Source organism: Balaenoptera musculus, chromosome 6 (genome assembly GCF_009873245.2).
Source record: "Balaenoptera musculus isolate JJ_BM4_2016_0621 chromosome 6, mBalMus1.pri.v3, whole genome shotgun sequence".
Lineage (NCBI taxonomy): Eukaryota > Metazoa > Chordata > Mammalia > Artiodactyla > Balaenopteridae > Balaenoptera > Balaenoptera musculus.
This window is the reverse complement of record NC_045790.1, coordinates 112,464,605-112,492,450: the sequence shown is the minus strand read 5'-3', so window position 1 is coordinate 112,492,450 and position 27,846 is coordinate 112,464,605. Positions and strand designations below refer to the sequence as shown.

General features: G+C 47.9%; 1 protein-coding gene across 5 annotated transcripts in view; it reads left to right on the top strand.

The window, feature by feature from the left end:
• The window catches only part of AK8 (adenylate kinase 8), a 133,182-nt gene extending 124,074 nt beyond the window's left edge, over nt 1-9,108 (top strand). For 4 of the 5 annotated variants that reach the window (XM_036856353.1, XM_036856355.1, XM_036856357.1 and 1 more), the window contains 2 exons: nt 7,493-7,573; nt 8,757-9,091. In XM_036856353.1, coding sequence (XP_036712248.1) covers nt 7,493-7,573; nt 8,757-8,994 — 319 coding nt within the window. In that variant the 3' untranslated portion in view covers nt 8,995-9,091. Of the gene's footprint in view, nt 1-7,492; nt 7,574-8,756 lie in introns of all 5 variants that reach the window. The other variant, XM_036856352.1, reaches the window with a different exon arrangement.
• The last annotated feature ends 18,738 nt before the right edge of the window (nt 9,109-27,846 follow it).

The window sequence follows — 27,846 nt, the reverse complement described above, 5'->3', positions numbered from 1 at the left end:
TGCATCTGTATTCATGAGGGATATTGGTCTATAGTTTTCTTGTAGTGTCTTTGTCTGGTTTTTGGTATCAGGGAAAGGCAACCTAATAAATTAAGTTCTATTCTTTCCTTTTCTATTTTCTGAGTATGTATAGCATTGACCTTATAATTAGTATAGAATTAGTACTATTATATGGTTCATATTTTTTGGTCCATCCATTTATTTGTATACATATGTATATTAAGAACCTAATTAAATTGTAAATTTATTCAAGGCTAGAAATCCACCCCTCCTCCTACCTTCATCATAATGTCTATTAAACACACCGTTGTGCTTATTTTTTATTGTGGTAAAATATGCATAACATAAAATTTACTATTTTAACCTTTTTTTTTTGGCCATGCCACACGGCATGTGAACTCTTAGCTCCCTCACCAGGGATCGAACCCATGCCTCCCTGCAGTGGAAACCTGGAGTCTTAACCACTGAACCATCAGGGAAGTCCCCTATTTTAACTATCTTTAAGTGTACAGTTCAGTGGTACTAAGTACATTCTCCTTGTGCAACCATCACCACCATCCATCCCCAGCACTTTTCCATCTTCCCAAACTGAAACTCCATCTCCACTAAACAACAACTCCAAATTTCCCCTTCACCCCAGCCCCTGGCTCCCACCATTCTTTTTTTTTTTTTGACCGAGCTGCTTGGCTTTGCGGGATCTTAGTTTCCTCACCAGGGATCGTACCCGGGTCCCCTGCAGTGAAAGCGCTGAGTCCTAACCACTGGACCATCAGGAAATTCCCCCACTATTCTACTTTCTGTCTTTATGAATTTGACTAATCTAGATACCTCATATAAGTGCCATCATACAATATTTGTCCTTCTGTGTCTGATTATTTCACTTAGTGTAATGTCTTCAGGGTTCATCCATGTTGTAGCAGGTGTCAGGATTTCATTCCTTTTTAAGGCTGAAAGATATTCCATTGTGAGTATATGTCACGTTTTATTTGTCCAGTCATCCACTGATGGACATTTGGGTTATTTCTGCCTTTTGGCTGTTGTGAGTAATGCTGCCGTGAACTTGGGTGTGCACATATCTGTTCCGATCTCCGCTTTCCCTTATTTGCGTGTGTATCAGAGGTGAAACAGCTGGATCGCTTGTTACACCATTTGACATTCCCACCAGCAGTGCACGAGTGTTCCACTTTCTCCACATCCTCACCAGCCAACACTTGTTATTTGCTGTTTCTTAAAATATTTATTTATTTATTTGGCTGCGCCGGGTCTTAGTTTGCGGCACGCGGGATCCTTCGTTGCCGCGTGCGGAATCTAGTTCCCTGACCAGGGATGGAACCCAGGCCCCCTGCCTCGGGAGCACGGAGTCTTAAGCCTGGACCACCTGGGAAGTCCCTTTGCTGTTCTTTTGATAATAACCATCCTGATGTGTGTGAAGTGATATCTCACTGTACTTACATCATGGTGCTTTGTATGGAGTTTTGCACAGAGTAGAGACTTATTGGTTGAGATCAAGAGGCTAATAAGGGCAGACCCCTGCCTCTGGGCAGAACTGGACATGATATTTATTTAAAGCCGGTTATTGTATGTCATATCTCTCAATTTATCAAATCTATCCATGGGTCCAGAGAAAATTCTATCCCTCTGTCCCCAGTGAGTTTAGCTCTGGAGCAGGGGGTGAGCTTCAAGGCCTTTGAGGAGGAAGGCTTCCTTTGCTCCCCAGACAGAGCCCCAGGCAGTATGATCAGAGGGGTCATAATGGGGGTGGGTCAGGAGATCCCAGCTGTCATTCACTGTCTGTCATCAGTGCCCTGGGTGACAGAGTGTGAGCCCTCTCCCCTCTGGGACTCAGTTTCCCCGTCTTGTACACTGAGCGATTCAATCAGCGCAGTGGTTCTCAAAGTTGGTTGCATACAACAATCACTTGGGGAGCTTTTAAAAATCTCCACTCCGGGGCTTCCCTGGTGGCGCAGTGGTTGAGGGTCTGCCTACTAGTGCAGGGGACACGGGTTCGAGCCCTGGTCTGGGAGGATCCCACATGCCGCGGAGCAACTGGGCCCGTGAGCCACAATTGCTGAGCCTGCACGTCTGGAGCCTGTTCTCCGCAACAAGAGAGGCCGCGGTAGTGAGAGGCCCGCGCACCGCGATGAAGAGTGGCCCCCGCTCGCCGCAACTAGAGAAAGCCCTCGCACAGAAACGAAGACCCAACACAGCCAAAAATAAATAAATAAATAAATAAAAGTTAGCTTAAACTTAAAAAAAAAAAAAAAAAAAAAATCTCCACTCCCAGGCCTCACCTTGGGCCAATTATAGCAGAATCTGTAGGGGTGGGGCTCAGGCCTCAGTATTCTCAAAGCTCCCCTTCTGGTTCCAAGGTTTGGCCAAGGTGAGACCTGGGATTACAGCCATGCTTCCCATACCTGCCCGAGCATGAGACTCACCTGAGCTGCTGACTTACAAACACAGGTCTCCCAGCCCCACCCCTGGAGGTTTTGGCTTGGTAGCTCTGGGAGGGGTGCCTGGAATGTTTTGTTTTGTTCTGTTTTTTAATAATTATTTTTTGAAGAATAGATGATTTACAATACTGTGTTAGTTTCAGGTCGGAATCTGTATTTTAGACAAGCCCTCCAGATGATCCTCAACGTCAGACAAATCTGGGAAACACAGGATCAGAGTGGCACTTCTCCAACCTCGATGTGCATACAAATCACTGTTAAAACGCAGACTCTGACTCGGTGGGTGGGAGGTGGGGCTTAAGTCCCTAGCTGGCGCTGGCGCGGCTGGTCCAGGGACCCCACTTTGAGTAGCGAGGGATCAGAGGTACCTTCCAGCTCCCTCCTGAGGCAGCCACCAGCCTGAAATTCTGCAAACCCCAAGGCAGGTGTAGCTCCCTCCCCTGGTGAACCCAAGCACGTATACCAGGGGTGTCTCTGCCCGGTGCGCCCTGCTTTGAGTATTCTCTGCTTTCACATTCTGTCTTTCCTGGCTGCTACTGTAAATGAGTAGCATAGTACCCAAAACCGGCAGGTGGGGCACGCACAGGGCAGCAGAGCTGAGTGGGCTCCCCACTCTCCCCGCCACCTGGCTGTGGCACCAGGTCGCCCTGAGCCTGGCTAATCAGAAGCTTCCAGCATGGAAGCACACAGCTCCTCCCCAGCGAGGCTTTTCCCAGCGACGTGTTTCAAGTACCAATTTGGTGTCCTTGGGCTTCTGATCTCGCCAGCCTTTCACAAGCCATTCCCTTGAATGACGACAAGCGATCTTGATATGCTGGGTTAAAAATCTTTCAGTTGGGGCTCCTTTGTTTATGAAGCAGCATCCATTATCACGGATTTCCAAACTGGCTCCCTTTCTACCGGCGTCGGCATCCATCCGGAGCGGCACCGTCAACCGCCAGCTGCGGTGACAGCCACGTTTTGGTGTTGCTGTTGGGCCTCTCAAGTTCTGGGGGTGTGAGGGGGGGCAGGCATGTTTGGAGTGTAAGAGATGAAAGCACATTGAAACATCTGTGCTCCCCGTGTTCAGATGCTCCTGATCTCGCATGTTTTATTTGGTGGCTGTTATTTTGAGGCACGTGGGGAATGGAGATCATTGTCGAGAATGTGTGCGGGGGAAGAGGTGGATTTTCATGGCTCCCGCCCACACCCCAGGCTGTGCTCACTTCGTGGAGGGGAGGCTGCAGCTTTCATCAGCTACCAGCAAAGGGCTTCTTGGCAACTGGGCAGGAGTGAGCCTCAGCAAACAGTGTGGGCAAAAAAGAGAGAACGAGAAGAAAGTCAGTGGGAGACGCTGGTCTTTTTTAAAATTTTTGGCTGTGTTGGGTCTTCGTTGCTGCACGCAGGCTTTCTCTAGTTGCGATGCGTGGGGGCTACTCTTCGCTGTGGTGTGTGGGCTTCTCATTGCAGTGGCCTCTCTTGTTGCGGAGCACGGGCTCTAGGCGCACGGGCTTCAGTAGTTGTGGCACGTGGGCTCAGTAGTTGTAGCTCACGGGCTCTAGAGCGCAGGCTCAGTAGTTGTGTCACATGGGCTTAGTTGCTCCACAGCATGTGGGATCTTCCCGGCCCAGGGCTTGAACCCATGTCCTCTGCATTGGCAGGTGGATTCTTAACCACTGTGCCACCAGGGAAGCCTGGGAGACGCTGGTCTTGAAGAAGAGCATTTGGCTCACATTTGACTCTTTTTTTTTTTTTTTAATTTACACGTTTTCCAGAAGCAAGTGGCATTGGAGAGACTAGATGTAGTAGATGGCCTTTGGATAACAATTGCAGGAAACCCAGCTCAAACTGGTTTATGCAAAAGAGATTTATGTATTCATGTCGGGGAAACATTGAGGGGCGTTTGGCTTCAGGTACAGCTTGATCCAGGGCCCCAAACAGTGTCTCTCACCATCTCTCTGCTCTCTCGGGGTGGGCTTTATTCTCAGGTAGGCTGTCTCTGGGTGCAGGCCCCAGGCAACCCCAGGCTCCCGTGCCAACAGCTTAGCAGCCCCAGAAAAAGTGAAGCTGCTTTCTCTCTGGCAAGCCTTGGGGCAGCCTCTCACTGGCCTGGCTTGGATCAGTCTGCACCCTGACCCAACTCCTGTGGCCAGGAGGAGCTGGCACTCAAACTGGCCACACCTGGGCCTCCCTCACGCCCAGCCCCACAGCCCGGGGATGAGATAACTCCAAACAAGTCACAGGGATAAGTGGGCATCGGGGTGGCTCCCCAGAGGGGCTCAGGAAAATCGCCGGGAAGCAGTGAGTGTGAGGACAGAGTGTGGCACCTGGGGCGGCCCAGCTCTGCCACCTCCTCACAGTCGTCCGTGGCCGCATCCTTCATTGCCCTGTGAAACTCGGACCAGTGACTCCTAACCATTTTTAAGAACCAGGACCCTTTTGAGAATCTGTTGTGAAACATGGATCTATCCCCTCCCCAAAATGACACGTACTCCATAGTTTGTGTCTAATTTCCAGGGGTCACAGGACCTTCAAGAGTGCCTGGCCCAGGTGTTCTCCAAGGCAGCGGATTCCAGGCACTGGGTGGTGGGGAGGGGGGAATACTGGGCGCCCTCCAATGTCTGCTGAATCAGCATTTCTGGGCCAGGGTGTTGGCACCCAGCAGGGTCACAGTCTCCCAACGGGATTCTGATGCACCTGGTCCCTGGGAATTAGGGAAACGTTGATCCCTTCCAACCCTGGAATTTAGCATCATTCTCAGCTCCACCAGTTGGTTGAGTTTTTTGGCTGGGATGGAGGAAAGTCAGGCAGGAGGCAGAAAGACTATATAAATAGAGCACTAGAATGGTGTACCACTTATTCATTTATTCCTTCCTTTCCTGAGTGCCTTCCGGGTGTCAGGACACTGGCTGGGGGCTGGTCATTGCTCTGGCCCTAGGGGTGGCACCTGAGCCCAAGAGGCTGGTCCAGGGCCCATGGGGACCAATGTGCCACTGGACCCACTAAAGCTTGGCCTCTTGGCGGCCTGATCAACACATCTGGTGAATTCCTGGGATGCCGGTGAAGGCTTCTTGTTCACTAACTTAGGAGGAGACAGAGGATCCATCCTAAAAAGACTCCCACCCAATTGTGAAGGCGGGAAATCGCTGAGTAAGTTTTTCTTACACTTAGAGGTGCTTTTCGCCTGAATTTCTTACTCGGAAGTGACATGAACAAGGTGTTGGGTGCAGTGAGGCTGTCACCGCTACTGCTGTCCCGGATGTTGTCCCCACTGGAAGTTGCATCAGTCACGGGACGCTGACGTCCGAGATGACAACTCTGTTCAATGTCCTGTCTCAGTCCCATACGATGGGTTGGTAAACACAGGGCCTCACTGCAGAGCCTGGCACACAGCAGACACTCAGTAAACACAGGCATGAATTAATTAAAGTAATGAATAAACAGTAAGTGAGCCATAGAATATTCCAGAACTTATTTTTTTAAAAAACAAACTGAGATGGTTTGATGCCAGAAGACAGGCCCTGGATTAGATCTGTGGGGAAGAGCCAGAACACTTGGTCCTTCACCTCGACCCGCTTCCCCCAGCCGGACCCCAGCCAGAGCGGTGGCACCTCCCACCGGTTCCATTTGCCTCCCGACTGACACGGGGCGGTAACGCTTTGTGGGAGGGCCTGTCCTACACAGAGTGAGGTGCTGAGCAGTACCCCTGGTCTCCACCCACTAGATGCCAGTAGCACTCCCCCCGGCCCCCCCCTTGTGACAGCCACAAACATGTTGCCAAATAGCTTCTCAGGGCAAAATCAGCCCTGATTGGGAACCTCTCTCCTCAGGTTTTATATAAAGAAAGGCTTCCCAAGGACAGATATCGTATTGTATCTCTTATATGTGGAATCTAAAAAAAATGGTACAAATGAACTTATTTACAAAACAGAAATAGAGTTACAGATGTAGGAAACAAACTTATGGTTACCAGCAGGGAAAGGAGGGGAGGCACAAATTGGGAGTTCGGGATTGACATATACACACTACTCTATATAAAATAAATAACTAATAAGGACCTACTGTATAGCACAGAGAACTCTTCTCAATACTCTGTAATGACCTATATGGGAAAAGAATCTAAAAAAGAATAGATATATGTATAACTGATTCACTTTGCTGTACAGCAGAAAGTAACACAACACCGTAAATCAACTCTACTCCAATAAAAATTAAAAAAGGAAAAAGAAAGAAAGACTTCCACCGCCAAAGAGGGAGGGGATTAGACCATTTGAACTAGGGGTTCAGGAGGTGGTTTCTCAGGCAGGCCCAGGCGGAGTCCTGAGTTATCAGAAGCGAGGGCTGTGTCTTTTCTGCTGGGACTATTGATTTCGAGGGTCCTGCTCCCTTGGGTCCAGGACTCCTCTGTGAAAGAGAAAGTGAGGAAGCTGAGGCCAGCAGCCCTGCCTCTCTAAGGGGGGCGCAGGCAGCCAGGGAGCCCGGACCCTCGGGAGGGGACTCCAGTAAGAAATGTGATTCAATCTCTACACTGGCTGCCGTGTCTGAGCGCCCAGGACGCATAAGCCCTGCACTAAGCTTGTCACATGCTTCATTTCCTTACATCTTCAACACCAGCAACTATCACTGGACCCATTTTGCTGGTGAGGAAACTGAGTCTGAGAGAGGTTGTGTTAGTGGCCCAAGGTCACCCAGCAGGTCCATGGTGGAGGTGAGGTTCTAACCCAAGTCTGTGTGACTCCAGAGAACACTCTGTCCTGCCACAAGGATGGGGCGTCTGCTCCCCGAAGCTCACCTGAGTGATGCCCCCCCCAGAGAGTCCCCCCCGACCCCTGGGAGTGATGGGCGCTGGGCGCCGTCCCTGAATCAGGGTGCGGAGAGCTTCCACAGCAGGGAGGCCCTGCCTGCATCTTTCCCTGGTGGCCGTCCAGAGCCTGATACCCCGAGCCCTGAGTGATGCCCACCGAGGCTCCACCCGCTCTTGGGGGCTGATGCCCACCCTGGTCTCGGACGAGTCCAGCCTGCGGTTCCCTCCAGCTGACCGTGGTGCTTGTTCTTCCTCGTAGGGTGTTTTTCCTGAATGTGCCATTCGATTCCATCATTGAGCGGCTGACCCTGAGAAGAACCGACCCTGTCACAGGAGAAAGGTTTGTGCCAGGCTCCCAGTGGGCAGCCCTCTGAGGGCTCCAGGGGCCATGCCCCACCAGGGACCCCCTCTCTCCATGTAGCTGACCAATGCCAGGGTGGGGCTGCTCCAGGGATGACGCCAGTGACGACTGACAGAAGACTCTAGAAAGGGGGTTCCCCCAGCTAGCTCCTCTGCGCTTTCTGTCGGCCCTCTTTTCCTGGAAGAGCAGCAAGAAAATTAATGTCCGGGGCTCTACAGCTGTTGTTGAAATGTTTGCCGGCTCTGTCCTGGGCTCGGCTCTGACCCCAGCGTGTGAAATGGCGCTCCAGGCCTCTGCTGTCACCACAGTACGTCCCAGACGTGGTTGCTGTACAGACGCGTCCCCTCGGGAACCAGTTCACCTCTGAGCCCTCCCACAGCTACGGGGGTAAATCCTGAGTTTTATTCTGCATCTGACCAAGTACAATCACTGTGTTGGTGTTGAAGTACAATTTATAGTCTCTGCGATTGCAAAGAGGTAGAAGCTTCCATCTTCCCAGTAATCAAGACCCTGTTTCTTGGTCACCAGACCACGTTTCTCAGTAGGGAGTGACGAGGGGCACGAAGGAAATACCAGGATTTTCCTAAACTATAAGTCTGATCTGTCGCCTTGCTGCTAGGGGACATCTTTTCTCTGACCTGTGTCAAGTACAATGACCTTCACGCTGCCATGCCCCTGGGGTCTCTCCAACAGTAATGGTGGCACTTCCTGTCATCTCTGCTCACACTTGGTGTTATAATGTCCCATCCCCCATCAGACTGTGAGCTCCATAAAGCCAGAGGCAACTGCCTTGCGGGCCACTGCGTTGTCAATAGCAAGTGTGTGCCAGGCATATATAGCAGCTGATAAATATTGTTTGGAAGGAGGAAGAGAAGAAAGAAGAAAGGAAGGGAATGACAGAAAGAAAGGGATTTGGCCCTCGGTATATTACTATATTCTGTCCTATTATTGATCTGCATTCTTCTCTCCTGGGCAGGGCCTAGGCTTTGGGTCTCTCTGCGGCTCCCGGGCCCAGCTGAGGGTGTGCACACAGCTGGTGCAGAGTAAATGTTTGGTGGCGGTGCTGATGGTGACCGGCTTGCTTGGCAGTAGGACAGAGGGCCCCCTTCTCCCCTGTCCTCTGAGCTGGACCAGGGGTCACCTGCTTCCCCTCCTCTCGCAGGTACCACCTCATGTACAAGCCACCTCCGACCACGGAAATCCAGGCCCGTCTCCTGCAGAGCCCAAAGGATTCCGAAGAGCAGATCAAGCTCAGAACGGACCTGTTCTACAGGAATTCCGCTGAGCTGGAGGAGTTCTATGGGCGGGCCATCACCCTCAACGGGGACCAGGACCCGTACACGGTCTTTGAATACATAGAGAGTGGGATCATTAATCCCCTGCCCAAGAAAGTTCCCTGATGGGTTAAGAGCAAGCAGCGTCCCCCAGGGAAACAAAGTTACTCCTTCTCCCCGACCTTCTGGAAACTCAGCCAAGCCAATAAAGAGTGCTGAGTGCAGTCTCGTGTGTCCTGAAGGTGGGGTGGCAGGAAGGTTGCCTCGTTTGGGGGTCTGGGAGCACAGGACAGGCAAAGTCCAGGAAAGCAGTCAAGTAGAGCGCCGCGGACCAGGTCAGACCTGGGATGCGGTGTGGCTCCAGCATCAATGTGCTGTGCACCCTGGGATTGTCAGCCGATCCTCGGAGCCCCTCGTTTCTCACAACTAAAATGGGGTAATGACAGTCCCTGCCTCACGGGGTTGCTTTGGGACTAAATGGGATGACGCTGGTAAAGCACTCAGCACAGAGCCTGGCACAGGCTGTGCTCTCAGCAAATGTAGTTTTACCAAAGCCGCTGTCTCTAGAGCAGCCTGTCCGGTAGAACTCTCTGGAATGAGGGGCACGCTCTCTGACCGTCCAGCACGGCACGAGCTGCAGGTAGCTGCTGAGCACAGGGAACATGGCCACTGCGACTGAGAAGATGTTTTAAAAATTGTCACAAAAAAAATTGTCCTTAATTTTCACTAATTTAAATGTAAATGGGGACTTCCCTGGTGGTCCAATGGTTAAGACTCCATGCTTCCAATGCAGGGGGCCTGGGTTCAATCCCTGCCTGGGGAACTAAGATCCCACATGCCAAGCGGTGTGGCCAAAAAAAAAAAAAAATTCAATATTTCCTTGGTAATTGAAATTGATCTGTGGGAAAAATAAATTTGCTTTAAAAAAAAAAAAAGTAGGGACTTCCCTGGTGGCGCAGTGGTTAAGAATCCACCTGCCAATGCAGGGGACACGGGTTCGAGCCCTGGTCTGGGAAGATCCCACATGCCACAGAGCAACTAAGCCCATGAGCCACAACTACTGAGCCTGCGCTCTAGAGCCCGCAAGCCACAACTACTGAGCCCACGTGCCACAATTACTGAAGCCCGCGTGCCTAGAGCCCGTGCTCCGCAACAAGAGAAGCCACTGCGATGAGAAGCCCGCGCACTGCAACGAAGACCCAATGCAGCCAAAAATAAATAAATTAAATAAGTTTATATAAAAGAAAAAAATGTAAATGGCCACATGTGGTGAGTGGTTGTCATGTCAGGGCAGCTCTAGACACACTTAGCTGTTTCTTGAGACTTGCTGGAGCCCCTCGGAAGGCCTGCCTTCACCTCCCACCGAAATAGCCCCTCTGGGTCCCCCAGAGCCCACAGCAGCAGGAGGAGACCCTGGAGGGACCGGACAGTGACATCTTAGGCTGACAGAGCTCTTGATCCTCTTTCATGAGCCCCCTCCCCCCACCCAGTTATTTTTTTACCTCATTAGAAAGATACTTGGGTGATTCCCTCCATCGACAGAAGAGAACACTAAAGCCACAGAGGGTAAGTGACTTGCCTAAGGTCACCCAGACCCATGGCACACCCGAACCCAGTGCTCTGGTGCTCTCTGCCTGCGGGCCTCAGCAGGCCAGGCCAGCCTGGGCCCAAGACTCCAGCCTCTGGGCTCTGGGCAGCTCGGGGACTCCAGGCCTAATGGCTAAAGCCCCTTCCAGCCTGGAGCAGCCCAGAATCCCTCCAGCAAAGATCTGACCCTGGCGCTGGCCACAGTAGCCAGTGACGTGCCAGCCGGCAGCTGGGGTCCTTGGAGCCAGGCCTCCGGGCCTGCCCTCCTGCCTCTGCCCCGCCACCTCAGACTGAGCCCTGGGCCTGCCCTCGCACCTCCCGGGGCTGGGCCTCTCTCCGGAGGCAGCGCCTCCCCCTGCCTCGTGGCTCAGCCCCCCGACTCTCTCTCTCCTCACCCTGCACAGGCACCGGGTGCCACCTCCTGAAACTCCATCAGGGCCTCCCCTGCCCAGGCCCCACTTCCCCCCAACCCCTACAGGGAAAACAGCAACTACCCTGAAAGTCCCCTGACAACGGGCTCCTGCCCATTAAGCCTCCTCAGGCCCTGGGAGGCCCCAGGAGAAGTCCCAGGTACAGACCACAGGGCCAGGTTGCTGTGATGAAACTCTGCCCACTTGTACCCGGCACCCCCTGATTGCAGGAGACAAAAGCGGGGAGGTGGCCAACACAGGCCTGCCTACCCCTCTGCGTGTCATTCCGGGTACCAGAGAATGTGGTTTCACTTTACTCAGTGAAATACCATTTGGATGTAGATCTTTAGCCAAGGACATCATCAAACACTCATTTAATTAGTTCACATAGCAAGGCTTACTTTGTGGACGAACTCCTCTCTGGACTGCCCACACCTTTACCCCTCCTCTCCCTCCACCTGCCCCACCCCGTTAGAGCAGCTGTGCCAGCTCTGTGCCCCCTTTGTGAGGCAGGTGATGTCCCTGCCAAGAGTGTAGGTCCCCATGCTGCTGTGTGACCTTGGGCAAGTTGCTTCACCCCTCTGGATCCTTGTAAAATGAGAACAAGTAGTCACTGCCTCCTAGCCAATACTAAGCTCATATTGTGGGATGAAGTGATGAATACATACACCAAGGCTGAAAATAGGGCACACAGTACATGCTCAATAAATGCAGCCCTTCTCAATCACATTCTCACAGCTCCCCTTGAGGTCAGTGCTGTTTTTATCCCTAGATGAGTTAACTGGGGCTCAGAGGAGTCAAATAACTTGTGAAAGGCTGTGCGTGGTAAGTGGCAACAGGGGTCGGGACCTGAGTCACTCGCTGGTCCCAGAACTCCACGTGATGACCGGCGCGGCACCTGCTTCTCCCTCCGTCGCCGTCGGGGTTGCCAAGGGCCCTGCATTTACCCTGGAGGAGCTCGTCCCCGCCGCGTCCCGGCGTCCCGAAGCCCCTGGCATCCTGGATGCCCCGCGGCGGGGCCTTGGTTGGGCTCCGCGCCGCCCTGGACGCGGGGACAGCGCGGGCTTCATTGAGATGCGCTCCGGCGCGCGGTCCCGGGCGCGCCCCTCGGGAGTGCGGTGGCCCTGCCGCGCCGCCGGGTTGGCCCAACACGCTCCCGCTCGTGTAGATAGCTCCCCCGGAAACGACGAGCAAATGGTATTCATCTCACCCCCGCGACGCACAGCCCCTCCCGCTGCTTTGCATAGCAAAGCTTCCCCGCTCCGGGGTCGCAGGCTGCCGGGACAAATTAGGCTCTTCTAATTGGAGCCCTCAGCTCCAGGTCGCGGCCTAATTGGGAGGCCTGGCTGGAGTGTATTAGCATCCGGTTCCAGCCGCAGTGATCCTGGCTGGGGGCTTCCTGGCTCAGGAGAGGCAAAGTCCGTGGCTGGAGGGCAAATGTGTTAATTTCCAGATCAGCCGCTGTGCTTGAAGTTAACCACTGAGGTCTGATTAAGGTAACTTGCAGGAGAACAATCGCTGATGCTGTCATCATTAAAGCAGCTCCCTCGTTCATTTCCAGCCTCTTTCATCATGTTGTCACCACAAACTCTCTTCCCACCCGACACCCTGGCTCACGTCTGTGTTTGTTGTCCCCGTCCCTTCCCTGCTCCCCACCAGTGGGAAATCCAGACGGTACAGAGGCTCCTTTGGGGTGTCTGCCTGTCCCCGCCCTGCAGCCTGCACAGGTGTTTCTCCTGTGGGACCTGCACCTAACTGCTGCTGATGAGACCAGGGTTACACCTGTACTCTGAGCTGGCCAATCAGCTCCTCTCTCCCAGGAATTTGGAGAGAGAACTGAGGGCAGCTGGTCACTCTTCCTGCGGCTTGGAGGAAGGAGAGGATGTCGGGGTCTGTCTGGCCTGTGCGTAGGAGAGCAGTGCAAGTTTGTCTGGAGGAACCGAGAGAGAAGCAGACACGTGTCCGCCCCATTCATTCAACAGGTATTTACTGACTGCCTACTGTGCCGGGCACTGGGGATGTAACAGAGGAAAAAAAGGACAAAATCTCTACCCTTATGAGGCTTACATTTTACAAAGAAGATGACAGAAACGAGAGAGAAAAAGAGACCACCTAATTTCTGATGGTTCCTGAGACCCATCCCTGACCCTGGGTCCCATGAAACAGCCCCGCACCCTCCCAGCCAGCTCCGCTTTTTTGCCTAGAGGGTCAGACAGGGTTCCTGGGAACAGGGGCGTGGTTAGGACTAGTCTGGAGGTGTGCCCAGGGCTAGGGGAGCTGGTGACAGGGAATTTAAATGTGGCCAGGACTCACAGGAGACCCCCTAGGGCAGGTGAAGGTGGCCTGGGGGCTGACTTCTGAGCCACATGAGAGTTCAGAGGCATGAGAAAAAGTGACGTATTAGTTGATCATGGAATATGCTTCCATTAAAAAATTGAAATATAATTATAAATAGTTTTTATTATTAAAATGTTACTTATAAAAAACTCGATACCTCTGAAGCCCATCGCTTGGGAAGTGAAACTCCCATCCTTGCCACGATAAAACCCTCCCTTATTTGTCATTCACTAGAGATAACCAAATTTAAAAGTTTGAAGGGATGGATGGATGAATGCATGGCCAGATGGATGAACGGACGGGTGGATAGATAGGTGGGTATGAGTACACCAATGAGACTGTATTGTATATACTGCCCTGTTACCTACTTTTGTAAAGAATTGTGGTAAGAACATTTAACATGCGGTCTACCCTCTTACATTTTTCAGTGTACCGTATAGTATTAACTCCAGGCTCACTGCTGTAAGCAGCTCTCCAGAATTTATTCATCTCACACAACTAAAACTCTATACCTAGGGAACAGCAGCTCTGCAACCACCCCACCTCCGCCAGCCCCTGGCAACCACCAGTCTTCTCTCTGCTTCTATGAGTTTTGACTATTTCACTGTTTTTTTGTTTTTTTGTTTTTATGGCCACGCCGAGCAGCTCGCAATATCTCAGTTCCCCTACCAGGGATTGAACCCAGGCCACGGCAATGAAGGCCCAGAATCCTAACCACCTGACCACCATGGAACACCTGAGTTTGACTATTTCAGATCCTGCCTATAAGTGAAATCACGCAGTGTTTGTCCTCTGTAACTGGTTGATTTCACTGAGCATAATGTCCTCGAAGTACATCCATGTTGTCACATAAGGCACCTTTCCTTAGCAAAACAGTTTCCTGATTTTTTTTTTCACCTGCAATCCAGGGCCATCAAATAAGCTACTGACCTACCAATCTGGTCATTCCTTCCCCAAGGCAAGAGGGCTGAGCTCTGCTCACAGCCGTCACTTCTGGTCAACTGTAGGCTGGTTTTTAGTGATACCCATGTGGTGAAGTCCAGTTTTTCCTGTTAAGCTCTTGTTGCCTTTGCAAATCTTTTCCACCTGATCCCTGGTGGAGGTTGGAATGACAACACTGACGTGTAATTTACATGTAAATAGCCAGCGGATCACTAACTGAGCTACTCTCAGAAACAGCGGACCCTCCAGTGATCTCCAGGCGGAGAGGAAGAACAAACAGGGACCTGCTCACAGGCCCAGGTATGAGGTGCTGTGCGTTGAACCTGCTGCCTGGGATTTATGGGGAGGTTGAAAGGCACATGTGCCAGCATTAGGGTGTCATTCACAGTGACAACTTTATGTGCTCTTTACAAAGCCACGAGAGCTTGGAGATCACCGTGTGTGATGGAGGAAGGTGCATGAATATAAACTTTCTAGCCATATCAACTTTATTGAGATATAATTCCCATATCGTAGAATTCATCCATTGAAAGTATATAACTTAACTGGTTTTTAGTGTATTCACACAGTCGTGCAACCATTCTTACTAATTTTAGAACATTTTGTTACCCCCTAAAGAACCCCTGTACCCATTAGCCATCACTCCCCATCCCCCCGACATCTAGCTGTTAGCAACCAGTAATCTACTGTCTGTCTCTCTGGATTTGCCTGCTCTGGTCATTGCATATAATTGGAATCATACAATATGTGGCCTTCTGTGACTGTCTTCTTAAAATGTTACTTATGCACTTATGCATCTTATGCACTTAGCATAAGATTTTCAGGTCCATCCGTGTTGTAGGATATCAGTACTTCTTTCCTTTTTACTGAGGAAAAATATTCCATTGTAGGGATGTCCCATGTTTTATTTATCCATTCATCAGCTGAGGGGCATTTGTGAGTTGTTTTTACTCTTCAGCTGTTACGGAAAACACTGCTATGAACATTTGTGAACAAGTTTTTGTGTGGACACATGTTTTAATTTCTTTAGGTGTATACACAGGAGTGGAATTGCTGGGTCGTATGGTAACTCTGTGTTTAACCTTTTGAAGAACTGCTGGATTGTTTTCTGCACCTTTTTACATCTCCATCAGCAGTGTCTGAAGGCTCCAATTTCTCTCTGTTCTTGCCAACACTTGTTATTATCTGTCTTTATAGCCATCCCAGTGTGTGTGAAGTGGTATCTCATGGTGGTTTTAATTTGCATTTCCCTGATGGCTGATGAAGTTGAGCATCTTTTCATGTGCTTGTTGGCCATTTGTATGTCTTCATTTGAGAAGTGTCTATTCAGGCCTCCTGCCCATTTGAAAATTGAGTTTTTCATCTTTTTATTATTGAGCTATGAGTTCTTATATAGCCTAGATACAAGTCCCTTATTAGGCATATGATTTTCAAATATTGTCTCCCATTCTGTGGGTTGTCTTTTCACTTTCTTGATGGTATTGTTTGTAGTGCAAAAGTTTTAAATCTTGATGGAGTCCAATTTATCTATTTTTTTCTTTTGTCACTTGTGGTTTTGGTGTCACACCTAAGAAGACTTTGCCTAATCCAAAGTACGTACATTTACTCCTATATTTTCTCCTCTAAGAGTTTCTTAGTTTTAGCTCTCATGTTTAAGTGTATAGTCCATTGTGAGTTCATTTTTCTGTATGGTGTGAGGATGGGGTCCAACTTCATTCTTCTACATGTAGATATTTTAGCCACTTTGAAGGATGTAATTTTGTATTCAAGCAGCCTTCTGGGAGAGGCACTCTCTCAGTATGTGAAAAGCATCTGGAACACTTGCTAAAATGAAAATCCTGGGCTCCATCCCTGGAGATTCTGATTCAGCAAGTTCAGGGTGGGGCCTGGGGGGCTGTTTTTCCAGCAAACATCCTATTATTGATCTGTGTCTGTGGACCTGAGCTCCGAGGATCACTGCCTGGTTGTTGTGGAGGATCCTTGTGGTCAGAACATGGAAATTCAAAAGTAACTGGAGACATCCGTCCCTGGCAACGTGGCTGATTAGATATCCTGGTGACCCTTCTTAAAACAAACCCCTACAGATTCTGAATGAAGTATGAAAAAACCTCTAAAATTATAACTGAGCTGGCAAGAAAAATAAAAAATATACAGAGACCAAAAATGATAAGAACGTACAAATCCGGAGAGATAGGGGAGAGCTGACCCCAGAGCAGCCTGGGAAGTATCTGCTGACCCCTAGTGGCCCAGGGCTTCAGCTGAAATGGTCTCTGCATGGAGACTGGAGGAAAAACACAGAGTCCCTACAGGTAGAAATAGAGCCGGGAAGAAAGACTAGCAATAGGTTTTTTTATATAAATTAATTAATTAATTTATTTATTTTTGGCTGTGTTGGGTCTTCGTTTCTGTGCGCAGGCTTTCTCTAGTTGCGGCGAGCGGGGGCTACTCTTCATCGCGGTACGTGGGCTTCTCATTGTCGTGGCTTCTCTTGTTGTGGAGCACAGGCTCTACACGCGCAGGCTCAGTAGTTGTGGCTCACGGGCTTAGTTGCTCCGCGGCATGTGGGATCTTCCCAGACCAGGGCTCGAACCCGTGTCCTCTGCATTGGCAGGCAGATTCTTAACCACTGCGCCACCAGGGAAGCCCAGCAATATGTTTAATTAAACAGGATTGCTGTCCGGAATATGCAAAGAACACCTCAATATTACCAAAATACAAGCAACCAACTAGAAAAGTGAAAACAGACATGACCAGATATTTCACAGAAGGAAACATGAATGATCAGTTAACTACAGTAGACAGAAAATGCTTAACCTTGTTAGTAATCAGAGAAATGCAGATTAGGGTCACGGTGAGAGCTGCCTGCACACCCACCACCAGCGTTTAATAAGACATCACCAAGTGTTGGAGAGAAGTTGGAGAAACTGGAATTCTCCTGCAGCGCTGGTGGGAGGGAGCATTGGGTTTTAACCATTTGGAAAACCGTGAAGCAATTATCTACTAATGCTACACGTGTCTGCCCCTCGACCTGGCAATTCCTCTCCTAGTATTGCCAAGAGAAATGCGTGCATATGCACACAAACGTGTTAAAAGCAGTTGTGTTTGTATTAGCCCTAAACTGGAAACAACGTGTTCATCAATCGTGGCATATTCGTATAATTAAATGTTCCATGACAATGAAACAAACTCCTGATAAATACCCCAATATGGGTGAGTCTCGCAGCCAGACCCAGAAGACTCTATGTATGATTCGATTTAGATGAAGTTCAAGAACAGATGAAACGAATCACTGTTAATAGAAATCAGAAATAACTGTCACCTCTGAGCAGACCGTTGCATGAGGAGGGGCACAAGGAACCTTTTGTGGGTTGTAAATGTTCTCTATCAGTCTGGGTGGTAGTTACGCTCAAATCTTAAGCCATACACTTAATTGAATGTGTTATATGTTCATTTAAAAGCTGAATGCATTTGAGAGAGGCTTAAATAGCAGCACACACACGTGACTGAAAACTATGAAGCAGGCGTTTTACAGAAGGAAACATGAATAGCCAACTACATACATGAAAAAAGCTCGAACTTTTTAGTAACCAGGGATATGCATACTGTACTGGGATAGGGTTACAAGCCCCCAGACTGGCAGTAATTTAACTAGCAGTTTCTAATGTTGAATGTGAAGCAGTGGGAGCTCATACAGACTGCCGGCGGGGGTGGGAAGGTTACCGGCTTTGGAAAGATCAGGGTCACCTGGTAGAGCGAAGCTGTGGTGCATCTGGACCGGCAGCAATGAGAGGCTGCAGGTGAGTTAACAAGTGCATTAGCATCACCTGGGGAGCTTGTGCAGCCTGGAGGTTCTACGAGCCTCCCTCCTGCTGCCCGACAGATGCTCGCCTTCTCGGGTGCAGCCAGGCGTGGGCACACTCTGAAAACAGTTTCGCATTATCAGGCACACATATCTTGCTACCAGCCTGAGTATGAAGCTGAAATGCAAAGAAGGGCAGAGCTGAGGGAATCAGAGAACTGGGGCTGGATGGAGTCACCCCTGACACCTGGCCTCCCCTGGGTGTCCCGGGAGACTCTTGGAGGCACCTGTCTTGAAAGATCACCCCACACTTCTAACACTGGTACGTGTACCCCGTGAGAATCCTGAGCAGGGGCCCCGGGTGGCAGGTGGTATGGTCTCTTGTCAAACAATCAGCTGGAGGACAGTTCCCCGTGACATTGTCAAAGCTTCCGTGATCTCACCCCAACTTCCTTTGCTTGTTTTAAGGAGAAAGTAGGGAAGGGAGAGAAAGAACCTGAAAATGGAAGTACAGCCAAGTATGGCATTAGCCACGCTGGTGGTCTGGCTGCTGTCCTGGCACGGACAGGCTCCTTCCCATTAACTGCAGAGAGAGGACCTAGGACTTCTGTGCTTCTCCCTTCCTAGAAGTGCTAATAGCAAGTCGCTTTTTTATCATTCCTGATCTCAGTAGAGAAGTTTTCAATATTTTACCATTAAGTATAAGATTTGTTATAAGGTTTTTTTAAGATATACTTTATTAAATTAGGAAGTTAATTGCTCCTATTCCAAGATTGCTAAAAGTTGGTCATCTTAAAAAATCATTATTGGTGAATTTTTAAAAACTTTTTATTTTATATTGGAGTATAGTTGATTAACAATGTTGTGATAGTTTCAGGTATACAGCAAAATGATTTAGTTATACATATATATGTATCTATCCTTTTTCAAATTCTTTTCCCATTTAGGTTGCTCTTATTGTTGGATTTTATCAATCTTCTTTTTCCATCTTTCCATCTTAATCACGTGATTTTTCTCTTTTATTCATTTGCTGTGGTGAATTGCATTGATTGGTTTGTACATGTTCATTCCTAGAGTAAACCACTTTGGTTGTGATGTAGCATAATTTTTATTATATATTAAATACATTTAATCAAATGTATAATGAATTCATTTTGATAATATTTTGTTTAGGATTTTTGCACCTGTGTTTGTTAGTAAGGTTGGCTTTGTCTTCTTTGGGTTCCCACCAAAGCAGACCCTGAGACAAGGAGGGTCTTGGGTATTGGGAGGTGATCCCAGGAAGCACGTGTGGGGCTGTGAGACAGGAAGGGGAGAAAAGCCAATAAAATCTAGTTGATGGGCAGGGTACAGCTGTGGGTAACTGGGGTGCATCCACTGGGGTTCCTCCAGGAAGCTATGTGGAACACTCCTCGAAATCATCCCTCCCAGAGACTGGCATATTTATCCCTTATTTCTCATTCCCCATTGCTTTCGAGTTGCCCCAAGGGGAGTTGACGCCCCAACACTACTGTCATCTGGCAACCAAGCAAGTCCCTGGGGTGCCAGAGGAAGCCCTCAGGCAGGGGAGAGAACAGATACCAATGCTCAAGTTGAGAAGCTGTCAGGTACTGGAACCTGTTACTGCATCTAACAGTGGACTCAGGGGAGCCAAGAGGGTATGGTGAGAGGCAACCACAGTTTCTGCTACAGTCTACCCCTTCAGCTGCCCACATCACATCCATGCTGGGGCTGTTTTAGTGTAGTGTTCAGCATAATCTTTAAAGCAATTCTTACAAAAGAGGATTAGTACACAGAAGACCCTGAATAGTCAAAGCAATCTTGAGAAGGAAAGATGGAGCTAGAGGAATCAGCCTCCCTGACTTCAGACTATACTACAAAGCTGCAGTAATCAAAACAGTATGGTACTGGCACAAAAACAGAAATATAGATCAATGGAACAGGATAGAAAGTCCAGAGATAAACCCATGTACCTATGGTCAACTAATCTATGACAAAGGAGGCAAGAATATATAATGGAGAAAAGACAGTCTCTTCAATAAGTGGTGCTGGGAAAACTGGACAGCTACATGTAAAAGAATGAAATTAGAACACTCCCTAACACCATACACAAAAATAAACTCAAAATGGATTAAAAGAGGATTAGTAGAACCAGCCCTGTCTTCACCTGCCATAGGTATCCACAAGGCCAAAACTGGTATGTATTATTGCCCACTTGTACTGTGCATTATGTCAGAAACCCCAGCTTCCTGTGAGATCAGGGTCAATTAGCCCCACTAGCATAATAATTTACTCCTTTGCCTGCTGGTCTACCAGTGTGAGGGGCCCCAAATTACCAGGCAGTGATTACAGTTTCAGTTCAGTGGGACACTTACTGTGTCCCTTGGTGGAAGCATTCCACATCCTAGGGATGCAGAACCTCTAATTCCACCAAGCCTGACCTTGTGGTGATGGGAAGCAAAAATTCTTCAAATGGATCACAGGAAATGATGGTGGGGGGACAAATCCTGCCACTGCTTGGGGTCCCAACTCATCAATTCTAGCTCTTGGGCACACGGTACCATATGATGGCTGTTGTTGATAATGGCTGTCTCGTCCTGGATCTGATGGTACCCCACGTGTGATGCATGGCTCTGGTCATTTGGCCACTGGATGTCCCACAGGTCAGGCACTCAGTCTTCCCCAGAGCCCAGCAGACTGTGGTGGAGGCATGGCCCTGCTCAGGACCCTGGCGTCTGTGATGCAGCTCATCTGGGCTTTTTGGAAACTCCACTTGGCTCCATAATCTACACAGGTATGTCTAGTTTGACTGGCTCTTCCAGGTCACCTGGCCAAGTGACAGGGCAGCTTGCACCGCAGCCTGGACCTGCCGTTGACCCCGCTCTGCAGCCTCCTGAATTTCTCAGTAAATGAGCCAGAGCCGTCTTCCAGTCCTAGGAGGCCCAGCAGGCACCTTTGTCTCTCGGTGGGAGGAGGTAAAGGCGCAGCGACTTCCTCTTTACCTCAAAGGGAATGTCACGCCCCAGCCCACTGGACCCGCACAACTTCCCTTATGTGGCAGGACCTGCAGGCAGGGTGCTCAACTCCCTCCAGGCACACAGATGCCCACATACCAGGAGTTGCCACTCTTTGTTTACCAAGTTGTTAGGATGCTGCCATCTGTGTCACAGACCAGCGTTAAGTTTTGTGGAATCAAAGTCAAATGTCTTCGGATTATACTGTGAAGAGCAGATGAGTGTCAGGGGAGGAGGAAAGAAATTAAGACTCAAGGGAAGACACCAATTTATTTAATTTATTTTTTTAAATTATTATTTATTTTATGTATTTATTTTTGGCTGCGTTGGGTCTTTGTTGCTGTGCGCGGGCTTTCTCTAGTTGTGGTGAGCGGGGGCCACTCTTCGTTGTGGTGTGTGGGCTTCTCATTGCAGAAGACACCAGTTTATAAACATATAACTAGCTGATTTAGTTATTGAACATCAAAATGCCCTAATGCATGTAGGTAACCAGCGAGTGGGTACTAAGTTGTAGTGTTTAACTCTATTTATGGAACTAGAGCTACAGCAGTTGCACATCATCCTAGTTTCAGTAAACAGCAGGTGTTTGTGTCAGTGGTTTCACTGAGCTTACTTTGACGTACTGTTTTTCATAATTTTTGATCGGGTTCATGCTGACACTCTGTTCTTTTCTAATCCTTGGTTAGACTTGCTCTGACATTTTGTTGTTCATAATTTCTTATCAGTACCTCCTACGGCTGCCCCCTACCGAGTATCTAGTATTGATTAGTCACACCTTTTAGCTTTCCTCTGTGACGTGACGTTAAGTTCACTTTCCCCACAGGAGGGAGCAGACCTGGGACCAGACAGTGAATGTGAACTTCAGTCTCTCCTAGGTGAACGCAAACTACTGTCGATCCTCTTCTCCGATGGACGCTGAAAATAATGCATCTGCCTCATCAATATGGAACATATCAATTGCCAGAGCTATGCTGGTCTGTTCTAGTGAAGACGTTACATCTGGCAGGGGTCCGTTTAGAGCAGCCCACTGTCATCTGCTGTGACCAGCTGGCTTTGCTGTGACCAGCTGGCTTTGCACCAGACAGGGGTGAGATGGAGACCACCGCCACCCCAATCTTTAAGTCTTTGAGGGTGACATTCACCCTAATAATCCTGCCAAAGTTACAGTGTTGCTTCTGACCTATGGTCTAGGCTGGTGACAGCAGTTTCAGGGCTTCTGCTGGGCCCTTCCCCACAGGTCAGAGAACCAACGCTAAGTAGAACCATCCCGAATACGAACTCCAGTGTTGGGGAAATGACCACAGCTTGGGTTTTCAAGCCCATTTTTGGTTAAAATCCAGCAACAACCTTACTGTCCGCCCGTCTCTCACCCATAGGAACCGCCTGGTACAGGGTCCTGCCCACCAAGGCTCTGATGGCCGCTCTAGCCGGCCCGTGGTGGTCATTCTGTTTCCTGTTCTTTACCAGCCCAGGGCAACCACTAGGGGCCGGGATCCCAGCATCGTTGACCCTAGGAAGGCCGATTCCTGCGCAGCAGCTCTCACTGTCAACCTGGCCTAGGGGCAGCTGCCACCAGGCTTCTCACTGACTCAGTGCCCACACCTCGGCTTTAGCCAGAGGGCGGCCCTGGTCTCTCCTGGGAAATGTGGTCGGCTGGGGGGCTCTCTGGCCTCACACAGCCTGTCTCATGCGCCCCTCTCATCCTCACGCTGCAGGTCTCGTCCTCAGTCCCCTGAGGGTGGCTTCAGGGTCCAAGCTTCAATGAGCCGTCCATCACCACACAGGACTGTTTCCAGGGGTCCTCATCCGAGCCACACAGAGTGCTCCCCACCAATGCGCTCCCCTCTCCAGCCTCTGTTCTCCCTCCTGGCCCCAAACGCCCTGGTTCCTGCCCACAGGAACTGCAGCTCCTTGGTGAGTACGCAGTGTCCTCCCCACGTGGGTGAGGCTGAAATTCACCCTAGTCATTGACCTGGAGGGAATGCAGGGAGTGAGGGTGGGTCTTGAAGAGGGAAAATATCATCCCGTGAGGCTCCAGGTCTTGGCTGGTCCCCAGGCAGTCAGAGCTACTCTCCTTTATCAAGTGGGCGAGAATGAATCTGCTGGCCGACGGGATTCCAGGGAATCTGGGGATTCAGTATCTTCAAGACCCCATCCCAGATCTCAGCATCCTGATTGGGAACTTCATTTTAGTCCAGATCTTCTTGGCTTTGCATTCAGGGCCCTTTGAGCTCCCAGGACGTTCCAGCAGCACTGAGGTGCCCATTGCTGATTGGCATGTGAACCGATTCCAGGATCCCATCTTGAGGGGTTGCTTCCTGGGCTACTTTTAGGAAAAAGTACCAATTCGCCTTTAAGTCCCCCAGCAAAGCAGACCATGATTTAAGGACCTTGGTGCAAGTAGTTTATTTAGGAGGTGATCCAAAGAAGCACAGGTGAAGAAGTGAGGAAAGTGAGGCAGAGAAGGGGGGCAGCCTTAAAGTGGTGGGTTAACAGCGGGTTACTGATATGAGAAACTGGCTCAATCACACGAGGGAGGCCTGGGAAACTGTAGAACGCTGGTTGGAGAACTGCGATGCTGACCCCCAGTTCCCTGTGGCTCCACTGAGGGTGGGCCCTGGGGTGTTAGCTTCCCCACACCTGTGGGTCATGGCCGAGCCAGCCACCTTGTGCTGGAGGAAGGCCTCGGGCAGAGACACAGATCTCAAGGCAGGAAGCTAAGTTGCCAGTCCTCAGATTGCTGGAGAATGGTTACTGCAGTGGCTGATAAACTCAGGGAAGTGAAGAGGATGAGAGGATAAATACTAACCTTAAAAGCAGCCAGAGGAAAAACAAGACAGTACACATGAGGGAAAATAAAACAATGGAGACCAGAAATCAATGGAACTAGATTTTTAATGCGCTGGGGTGGGGGGGGAGGGGGCAGAATATGTATATATAATTTCCACTGTATCCTGTGAAAATATTCTCCAGAGATGAGAGCAGAAAGAAGAAAAATGAATCAATGCATATAAACCATTTTCTAAAATAATAGTTAAATACATTTATTAGATAAACAAAAGCTAAGAACCTTTGTCCCCAGCAGAGCTGTACCATCGTAAATGCTAAGGGAAGTCTTAGCATCATTAGAATGAAACCAAATGGGAACGTGGATCTACAGGAAGGAATAGGAACACCAGTGCTATGAACCGAAGGCTTGTGTCCCTCAAAATTCCTGTGTTGAAGCCCTAACCCCCAGTGTGATGGTATTTGAAGATGGGGCGTTCGGAAGGCGAATAAGATTAGATGCGGCCATGAAGGTGGGGCCCTCAAGAGATTAGTGCCCTTATCAGAAGAGACCCCAGGGATCTTGCTCTCTCTCCCTGCTCACCCATAAGGAAGAGGTCATGTGAACTGTGTGTGAGATGGTGGCCACCTACAAGCCACGAGAAGAGGTCTCAAAATGAGGCCTTGCTGGCACCTTGATCTTGGACTTCCCAGCCTCTAGAACTATGAGAAATAAATTTCTGTTGTTTAAGCCACTCAATCTGTGGTATTTTGTTATGGCTGCCTGAGCTAAGACAAGTGACTGTTTAAAACAAAATATGTTGGGCTTATAATGTATGTAAAAGGAAAATATATGACAATGACAGCATGAAGGCTAGGGACATAAATGGAATAGCAACTACTTTTTTTTTTTAATTGAAGTATAGTTGATTTACAATGTTGTACTAGTTTCAGGTGTACAGCAAAGTGATTCAGTTATACATACATATATATGTTTTTTTCAGATTCTTTTCCCTTATAGGTTATTACAAAATATTGAGTATATTTCCCTGTGCTGTATGGTAGGTCCTTGTTGGTTATCTATTTTATATATAGTAGTGTGTATATGTTAATTCTAAACTCCGAATTTATCCCTCCCCCTGTTTCCCCTTTAGTAACCATAAATTTGTTTTCTATGTCTATGGGTCTATTTCTGTTTTGTATATAAGTTCGTTTGTACTTTTTTTTTAGATTGCATATATAAGCAATATGATATTTGTCTTTCTCTAACTTACTTCACTTAGTATGATAATATCTAGGTCCATTCATGTTGCTGCAAATGGCATTATTTCATTTTTTTTTATGGCTGAGTGGTATTCCATTGTATAGATATACCACATCTTCTTTACCCATTCATTTGTTGATGGACATTTAGGTTGCTTCCATGTCTTGGTTATTGTAAATAGTGCTGCAATGAACATTGGGGTGCATGTATCTTTTCCAATTATGGTTTTCTCCAGGTATATGCCCAGGAGTGGGATTGCTGGATCATATGGTAGCTCTGTGTTTAGTCTTTAAAAGAATCTCCATATTGTTCTCCACAGAGCCTGCACCAATTTACATTCCCACCAATAGTGTAGGAGGATTCCCTTTTCTCCACACCCTCTTCAGCATTTATTATTTGTAGACTTTTTGATGATGGCCATTCTGACCGGTGTGAGGTGATAGATACAAATCATTGTAGTTTTGATTTGCATTTTCTAATAGCGATGTTGAGCATCTTTTCACATGGCCTTTGGGCATCTGTATGTCTTCTTTGGAGAAATGTCTATTTAGATCTTCTGCCTATTTTTTGTTTGTTTTTTTGATATTGAGCTGTATGAACCTTTTGTATATTTTGGAGATTAATCCCTTGTCGGTTGCATCATTGCAAATATTTTCTCCCATTCTGTAGGTTGTTTTTTTGTTTTGTTTATGGTTTCTTTGCTGTGCAAAAGGTTTTAAGTTTAATTAGGCCCCATTTATTTTTGTTTTTATTTCCATTACTCTAGGAGACAGATCCAAAAGGATATTGCTGTGTTCTGCCTATGTTTTCCTCTAGGAGTTTTATAGTATCTGGTCTTACATTTAGGTCTTTAATCCATTTTGAGCTTATTTTTGTGTGTGGTTTCAGAGAATGTTCTAATTTCATTCTTTTACATGTAGCTGTCCAGTTTTCCCAGCACCACTTATTGAAAAGACTGTCTTTTCTCCATTATATATTCTTGCCTCCTTTGTCATAGATTATTGACCATAGGTGTGTGGGTTTACTTCTGGGTTTTCTATCCTGTTCCACTGATCTATTTCTGTTTTGTGTCACTACCATACTTTTTTGATTACTGTGGCTTTGTAGTATAGTCTGAAGTCAGGGAGCCTTGTTCCTCCAGCTCTGTTTTTCTTTCTCAAGATTGCTTTGGCTATTCGGAGTCTTTTGCATTTCCATGCAAGTTGAAAATTTTTTTTTTGTTCCAGTTCTGTGAAAAATGCCATTGGTAATTTGATAGGGATTGCACTGAATCTGTAGACTGGCTTGGGTATTGTAGTCATTTTGACAATATTGATTCTTCCAATGCAATGGAATGTCAACTACTTTTTGATTAGTGCTTGCATGGTATACTTTTCCATTCTTTAAAACTTTCTGTATCCTTATATTTTATATTTATCACTTTTAACATTAAAAAAAATCAGTCTGACAGATATTGAAAACAAACTTGTGGTTACCAAAGGGGAAACGTGGGGCAGGGAAGGGATAAATCAGGAGCTTGGGATTAACATACACACACCACTATATATAAGATGGATAACCAACAAGGACCTACTGTATAGCACAGGGAACTCTATTCAATATTCTGATAACCTATGAGAAAAGAATCTGAAAAAGAATGAATATAGTACATGTATAACTGAATCACTTTGCTGTACACCTGAAACTAACACAACATTGTAAATCAACTATAACCCAATAAAATTCAAAAAATCAGTCTGACAATCTTTGCTTTAATAGTTTATTTACATTTAATATAATTACTGCTCTATTTCAGTGTAGAAGTCCATTATCCTTTTGCTTTTCATTTTCCCAGCCTATTCTATGTTTATTTTTTTTCTTGCCTTTTGAGTTATTTTTAAAATGTTCTAGTTTTCCCCCTCAGCTTAATTAAAAGACCCTTTGCTCTTCAAGTGTTTACCATAGAGAAAACTTTACTTATCAGTGTCTAATATGGATTAGTTTTACTTGCTCCTAGACAGGACCAGGACTTACAGAACTGAGCACTCCTGACTTGCAGGCATGTGTTTTATTTAAGAACCTCAGGATGTTCTGTTTCACACAGTCACAGCTTTGCCCTCCTGCCTCCCCTTCTTAGTGCCCTTGAGTTCCACCTGACACCACCCTTTAGAATTTCCCTTGGTGTGGGTCTGTTGTGAAGCATTATTTTCCATTCTTATTCGTCTGAAAATGTCTTTCATTCTTAAAGGACTTTTTTTGCCAAGCTCAAAATCTGAGGTTGGAAATTATTCTCTCAGCCCCTAGAAGGCACCTTTTCACTGCCTTCTCACTTTCACCATTTCCATTGAGAAGTCGTCTTTAAGTCTTATTACTGCTTTTTTTAAAAAAGTAACTTATCTTTTTTCTTTGCTTAGTTTTTTCTCTTTGATTCTTCAGCAGTTTTATTACTGTATGTTGAGGCGTGTTATTCATTTTCTTTATCCTGTTTGGTGTTTGTCTAGCTTTTCTGGTTGCTCTCAGCAGGAGGATTTGTCTGAATCACAGGTTTATCGTTGCTGAAATCCGGCAACGAGCACTTCATTTAAGTACTCACCAGATACTATTTAACTGACATTGTTAACTATATGTGGTCTAATAGCCTACTGAAGCTGTTTTATTTCCCCTTACGTTCCTCAGACTTGTTCTGGAATAAACCACCGAAGGCATACTGAATTGCTTTCGAGGTCCTTGCTAATGGCCATTTCTTGCACAATTCTTTCCCTTCTCCTCTGCTTGTGCCTGCGCATTACTTACCTTTGCTGGTGCTGGTCAGGACAAAAGAGGTTTCTAAGCTTTGCTACAAACCAGGTGAAAATATGCACACGATATACAAGTAATTTG